At 40.9% G+C, this 7,685-nt stretch overlaps 2 protein-coding genes across 8 annotated transcripts in view; both read right to left on the bottom strand.

The window, feature by feature from the left end:
- chtf18 (CTF18, chromosome transmission fidelity factor 18 homolog (S. cerevisiae)) overlaps positions 1-2,950 on the bottom strand; it is a 9,522-nt gene extending 6,572 nt beyond the window's left edge. Inside the window, exon 1 of one of the 2 annotated variants that reach the window (XM_017304684.1) lies at positions 2,632-2,950. In XM_017304684.1, coding sequence (XP_017160173.1) covers positions 2,632-2,719 — 88 coding nt within the window. In that variant the 5' untranslated portion in view covers positions 2,720-2,950. The remainder of the gene's footprint in view (positions 1-2,631) is intronic. The other variant, XM_008405941.2, reaches the window with a different exon arrangement.
- Positions 1-7,685, bottom strand: part of LOC103462904 (caskin-1-like) — a 141,878-nt gene that overhangs the window by 71,472 nt on the left and 62,721 nt on the right. The window lies entirely within an intron of this gene.

Genomic DNA, 7,685 nt, shown 5'->3' with positions numbered 1-7,685 from the left:
TTTGTCTCTCATAGTTGAGGTACATCTATGATGAAAATTACAGGCCTCTCTCATCTTTTTAAGTGGGAGAACTTGCACAATTGGTGGCTGACTAAATACTTTTTTGCCCCACTGCATATCACTTTAAAACAGGTATAAAACTGCACCAAAGTGCTGCACAAGAACAACACAAATAACAAAACAAAACATCAATTAAATGCCAAAGAGTAAAAATGAGTTTTAAGAAGCGATTTAAATGATCCAGGCTGTTGGCAGATCTAATCTGGAAAGGTAAGTTATTCCTTAAAACAGGAGCAGCAACAGAAAAAGCTCGATCTCGATCGCGCTTGATCCGTCAGATAAGGCTTCTGCATGTTGGTGTTCAACCAAATCCTGAATATACCCAATTTGGCTTGTCTTGGAGTTTTTATCGCAGCCTGTGGGGTTTTCCCTGACTGGGAACGAGAATACAACCTGTTGAATGTGACAGGTAGCCAATCAGAAAGCGCRGTGACGTAAGAACAGAGGGGAATCCTAAACAGCTGACATATGAGCAACTGAGAGTGGATATCGGAGATGATATGTGGAAATGTTTATTATTAAATTTAAAAGTCATTATTATGTTWATTCWGTTAAAAATGTTAACTATGAACAAACATATTCACCTCCAAATCATAGCGCAGCAAATAGAGCAGCTGCTCCCGTCGCCTTTTATCCACCGCCTTTTCTTTTTGTTACGTCTTTTATCTCTTAAAATGACTCCACAAACTATCACTACTGCTTCTACATCCTCATCCGTGTTTGGTTATTCTAAATTCCCGTATGCTATGTTGGGGGTTTTACTGGATTATCCTCTGGAATCGGGATGTTCGTGAGTGGAATCGGTTCGTGTTGCTCCTGCCGTGTAGCTGGACACACGAACTGATCGAACCTATTGKACTTTTATCAGCTCTGTGGTCTCAGAGGTTTGGAGAATCGGCCGACAATTCTTAAATCTTTCYGTCTAAACCAGACTTAAGACTCACAAGCTCTACTCATCTCCTCTCGACCACTGCCCAAATGCTCTGACTCTGGTCACTATGGTAACGTTTATATATCCCTTCAAAWTAAKATACAGATGCGCCACAAAAATGAACATTTTACTTTCGTGAAAACTTTAACTCACGATAATGACTAACGGAGCCCTGATCTTCTTTCTCTGCAACCAGACGGTCCCATCAGGGAGTGATGAAACAATAACATCCGAAGTGTTGCTTATATCCACAGCCTGCTTGGTCTTTACGTGGTGAAGCAGYTTGAAGCTTYRTTGCCTCATTAGCAGCCGGTCGCCGCATGTTACGCAGAGCGGCTTGTAATGTGGGACTCACCTACCGGTCCGGGATAAATCCATTCTCCTGACTCTTCTCTGGGCCTTTTCCCCTTTGCAGAGAAACTTTCCAAAGACTTCTGATCTGTTTCCTACTCATTTTGCTGCTTGTGGGCTCAGTGTTGGTGGCAAGTAACCGAGAGAATCCGTTAAAGGATTTTCAAAATAAAAGATCCTCCAGACTTAAATGATACATAAAACAGAAATATTTAATTATTTCTTGCGCGGCCCGGTACCAATTGGTCCACGGACCGGTACCGGTCCACGGACCGGGGGTTGGGGACCAACTTTAGTAGAACAGAAGCAGCACTTGTTGGAAATGTGCTGCTTCTGCAGGATTTAGATGTTTCCCTGCTTCAGCACATATGATTTCAATATATGGCTGATTAACAGGTTTTTGTTGAGGTGCAATCATCTGAATTAGATGTTTTCAGTCAGGGAAATATCTGTATGTTTTAATACAAACTAAGCCATATGCTCATAGAATCAGTGTGATAGAGAGAAAAAAAGCTTGATTAAACCTGCAAAAACATGGTGGTTAGTTGTGTTTCTGTAAACTTTACAGAAACACAACTACATAAAAACTCTAAAATATAAAACAATTTGCTTATTTTGCCATTAAAATTTAATAAAAATACATTTACCATCAAATTACATAAGTTATCGTTCACTTAATTAATTGTAATTAGAATCCAACAGAATAGAACAGAAATATCCATTACTGTCCCACATTGTGCAGCGGAATAAAATTATGTTGACAGTTAATATTTGTGTTGTTTGGTTGTTTGCACTAAGGCTTGCTTTTATCAAAAGGAAATATACTTGTCACTCTGACCTGGAAAGTCAAGAAGGAATTCGGATTTGGAGACATGTGAAAATAATAATTGCTAAAATGCTGAAACAGCCATGTAGCCAGATCTTGAGATGCCCCAACTGTGGACAATTCCGGGAAACTCATAGCACTTCAGCAAAATGCGAGCCGAGAGACCTGCGTCAACTGGTTCAGAGTTCTACGCACATATGGGCAAATCTGAGCATAAATAGGGTTAGGGGAGAGCTGGGGTGAGAGCAGATAATATGTGATTTGGGTAATGCAGGTGCGCACAGAACCCTCCAACGTTGGCCCAAATAAAGCAGGCATAAACGGAGAATTTCAGGAGTGGTAAATTAAATTACAAGTTTTAGAGAGAAGCCGGTAAATTCACAGATTAAACATTCATGGCTAATGAACAAAGCCGCCACTACCACAACTATTATTTAGAGCTGGTTGTAGTTTAAGGACTCACCCTCCATCTGAGCCAACACTTCGAGCTCGTCGGCAAACTGCTCCTCGAATTGGTCTTCAATCTCAAAAAGTTCGTCGTATTCGTCCATTTTTCGATCGTGTGAGGGCAAAATACAACGTGAAAACCAACGGCTACTATATCCAGCCCCTAAAAAGAAACTGTTGCTTTCATCAATGTTTTAAATTTAGCTTCGGTGGCAGCATCCTTTACAGAGGGATGTTCGCGGTCATTTTTGGTGTGATGTTTTGCATCCGGGTAACTCGATTTACCCGACACCTGATTGGCCATAGACATAATAGACGCCTCATGAACCGCTCTCGCCCATAGACATAAATACGTAGACGCCACATGGGGCTGGTCGGCCCGTTGCTGCGATACGTAACAGCGACCGCCATATTGAACGTGGAATCTGTGCCAGTAAGCTAACAAAGGTAAATGGACCGAACTTCACAAAGTGTCGTTCTACAAAGTATTTTAAATTAATTCCTGTCATTGACACATTTTCTCACACACATGAATATATTTGGCAATCAAAGAAATGACTTAAGTTTCTAACTTTTGATGTGATTAATTGTTTTGGGGCATTTCTGAATAAAGAGCACAATGTTTTATTTGATAGAAATTATTCTGATCATTTTTATAATGACATTGATGAACAGACANAGATATGTAGATTGCACAATGCACAGATAATCAAAAAACCTAACATTTACATAGTACCTTTGTAAGCTTGTCCCTGTTAGCTACGTCAGACATATGAGGCATTATGATGAATACAAACGATTTATTAACTTACCTTCAAAGTTACTGTGAAGTTTTGACACATCCATCTTTAATCCTTTGTTGTTGTTGGAGCGTTTCAGGACGTCTGAATAATTCTATAGGCTTCATTAATAGTCCTGCAGGACTGAGGAGCCACTGTTAGCATACTGTTGCCTGTGAACCGGAACCATTCTATGTGGCAAAAAAATGCAGAAGTGCTAAAACGGAAGTCCGTGGCATATACCCTATTAACACAAAAATAAGGCGACACAGATTTTCGGACAGATAATCAGAAGAGCAGGTGTTTAAGTTAGCTAAACAACCACCGCCAATGTTCAGGCGATCACATCCTAATGATTGCAAAATGAAAATTTTAAAACATAACAGACAGAATGTTCTGTTTGGTGGTTTTACTCTTTTGTGTGGGAAATGGGTTTTTTTTGTTTTTAAGTGTTAAATCTTAATGCACTTGAACGTAATCTTTGCTCTGTGCTCCTGGGGCTGTTGTTTATCGGGTTAGGGTTCGTTTTGTTCTCTCTTGTATCTTTACCTTATAGACAGAAACCAAACTATTTTTAGATTTATATGCAGAGATAATATATATATTTTATATCCAAACAACAGGATCTCAGCTTCAAGCCACATTTTATAGAATACAATAATATCGATGGTCACTCTACTCACCAACTGCCCCAACCAGACCCAAAAAAAGTTTTTGCATCTATTATTTGCTATATTAAAGACACATCATATCTCATCTGCTATGTGTAAGTCAGCAGGACAAAAAGTTTTCCAAGCAACTGAAGGGCAGCTGTGGAGTCAGAATCACATAATTGAAAAATACTAAGTTTGCACTGACAAGGATTCATTTGGTTTACACCAAAGTTACTTATTCTGTTTTTGAAATGTTTAATAATATTTTTGATTGTTACAGAATCTCATGTTGATGTTTTTAGCACTTTATAAAATCAAACAATAAAAAGCATCTACGTGGTAATTCTTCACAAAAAATATTACTGAATTAAGAAACTGTTTTCAACTGTAGGCAAACATTGAGCAAATATACAGACTCATTCCATAAATTAGAATATTAGAAATTGCTGACAAAGTTCTTTTGTCAGCAATTTCATCACAAAGTGAAAGACATTATCTAGATTAATTAGATGACTTTCGTTTCAACATTTATATTTTGTAGTAAGTTTAATAGCTGCTAAAAGGTTATACTATTAATCTGACAAACCTGATCAGGACGTAAATCCTAATTTAATGAATAAGACAGTCTGGCATTCGCATGTAAGTTTTGGCCTTAATCTTAGCACTAAGAAAGAAAAGGTCTTCCAGTAACTGTGGGTGCATCAGAGCCCTGCTCCTCCTTGTCCCCACCAACTGGCAACACAAAGTTACACCTGTTGCTCTAACCCTACATGTGCCACGGTAGTGAATACTTTTGCCATGACAGAAGGTGTATTTATCTCAATTCCAATCTCTTTCCATAAGGCTGTCAACACTGTCAAACTGTCAAACTGTCAAATGTTTTATGACAAAAATAGGTTGAATGCTCTAGACTTCCTGTTTTCTGCTCAAAGTCTTAATGCTCTCTCAATGCCTGAACAAACCGCAGACATGTCACTATCACTACTTTGATAGGAAGGAAGATTTAGTAAGTAAGTAAACTTTATTCATGCTGCACCTTTCACAGGTCAGAAACCACAAAATGATTGGTCTTCTATTAACAAAACAGAAGACATGAAAACATAGGAGATAAAACAGAAAGAGATTAAACAGCATACATGTGGCATAGAACTAAATAAAGCTGATTAAAAGCCAATCTGAATAACTGTGTCTTCAGCTGACTTTCAAAAGTATTAAGAGAATCCAGGCAGCAAAACTTTAGAGCCAAGATATTCCACCGTCTGGGGGCCACGGCTCCAAAGGTTTTATAGCCTCTGCTCTTAAAATGAGTCTGTGGGATCATTAACACCTTAGTGAAAAATACATGTACTAACTATATCAAATCTTAGCATACTTGAAACCAGACTGATCATCAGTATACTAGAAGCTCATTAAGGATTAACTTAAAACATGTTATTTTGGAACAACTAATTTTGTACTTGATATACATATTTCAGGGTTTCCCCCAGTGTATTATAAATCACTGTCATATGGCTTGAGACGATCGTGATGCATCACTGTGCTGCGCTTGGGACCTTGTATGTCATACAGTACAGGACCATGGCGAGCTGCAATGATTAACGGGCCTTTCCATCGTTTCTGAAGCTTAGGGCTTAACCCTTTTTTCTTTGCATCATCTTTGACAAACACCAGGTCTCCTACACTGTAGAAGTGTTCTTTGGCCTGGAGGTCATGCACCTTTTTCTGCCGCTCTTGTGCAGTGCGAAAGTGGTCTCTTGCCAGGTCATGTGCTTCTTTTAAACTTTCTTCCAGATTGTAGAGGAAATCTGCAGATTCCTGAGCATCGACCTTGAGTTTTGCAGTGCCAGACTGGATGTCTTGTGGTTGGTGGACTTCCCTGCCAAACATAAGCCTATTGGGTGTGAACCCTGTCATTGCGTGTCGTGAGCTGNTTTCCATCGTTTCTGAAGCTTAGGGCTTAACCCTTTTTTCTTTGCATCATCTTTGACAAACACCAGGTCTCCTACACTGTAGAAGTGTTCTTTGGCCYGGAGGTCATGCACCTTTTTCTGCCGCTCTTGTGCAGTGCGAARRTGGTCTCTTGCCAGGTCATGTGCTTCTTTTAAACTTTCTTCYAGATTKTAGAGGAAATCTGCAGATTCCTGAGCATCGACCTTGAGTTTTGCAGTGCCAGACTGGATGTCTTGTGGTTGGTGGACTTCCCTGCCAAACATAAGCCTATTGGGTGTGAACCCTGTCATTGCATGTCGTGAGCTGCGATAAGCTGCTGTGAGTAGTGGCAGCTGTTTGTCCCAGTTCTTTTGGTCCTGGTTCACATAACATCGAAGCATTTGCAATAAGGTCCTATTGAACCGTTCTACTTGTCCATTGGAGGAAGGGTGGTAAGGGGTAGTCCTGGTCTTAGTGATCTGCAGGAGCTTGCATACATTCCGAAACAGGGAACTATCAAAATTCCGACCTTGATCTGTGTGCAACTTGAGCGGAGCTCCAAACCTGGCAAAAAAGTCATAGACTAGCTTCCTTGCAGTCGTTTCAGCACTTTGATCAGGAACAGGGAAAGCTTCAACCCATCTTGTGAACTGGTCAATAATAACAAGAATGTATTTGTTCCCAGTGCCGGACATGGGGAATGGCCCGAGGATGTTAAGATGTAAGCGGTCCAGAGGTGCTCCTCTGGACCGCTTACATCTGCAGTTTTGCTCTCTTTGCTGGGCCTGTGATCTTACATGCACTACAGTGTGGGCACCTCTTGACAAACAGGTGAACATCTCCACCCATGCCGAACCAATGGTAGCTCTGACGCACACGCTCAAGGGTTTTGGCTTCTCCTAGATGGCCAGAGTATGGAGGGTTATGGCACAATTCCAGGACTTCCTTCTGCATGGACGAGGGAACTAATAACAGCAAATTTGGATGCTGGTGTCCAATTCTCTCCCAGGAATAATAGAGCACTCCTTGTCTCGGTGTGACTTGAGGCCAACAGAGCCAGAACTTTCTCACTGCAGGGCTCTCCAGCTCCATTTCATCTTTGGTAGAAAGTATCCCTGTTTCTTTCCATTTGTGAAGGACAGCAAGAGYAGGATCTGCTTTCTGGAGTGTTGCCAGTTGCTCAGGGCCAAGTGATTCAAGCCAATTGACTTCTGGCCTTTCTGGCAGGGACACAGATGGCTGATCTCCTAATGTGTGCGATCCATCATTGGTGCTGCTTCTCAGCTGGATGCACCTTACGGCTAGAGGCACAACATCATCCACGTCATCTTCAAACTTGGCCCATTGAAAGTGAATTTTTTGACAGTACTTGCACCCTTTAYATGKCAGATCTGACARGTTAACCCCTGCCTGGTAACAGTCACAGTTATCCACCTTTTCTCCTGGCATMCTTGACATGGCATCTGYATTACCATGTTGTTTTCCAGCTCGATGTTCAATTTGAAAGTCGTACTGGCTTAATTCTTCAAGCCAGCGGGCTAGTTGTCCTTCAGGACATTTGAACCTAAAAAGCCAGGTGAGACTGCCATGGTCTGTCCTAAKTAGAAACGTTCTACCTAGTAGATAGTGGCGAAACTGCCGTGTGAAACGAACAACAGCAAGTAATTCACGGCGAGTGACACAATACCTCTGCTGAGGTGGTGAAAGAC

The sequence above is a fragment of the Poecilia reticulata genome, linkage group LG1 (genome assembly GCF_000633615.1).
Source record: "Poecilia reticulata strain Guanapo linkage group LG1, Guppy_female_1.0+MT, whole genome shotgun sequence".
NCBI lineage: Eukaryota > Metazoa > Chordata > Actinopteri > Cyprinodontiformes > Poeciliidae > Poecilia > Poecilia reticulata.
Note: the sequence above shows the minus strand (reverse complement) of the source record. Positions and strands in the feature narration are given on the sequence as shown.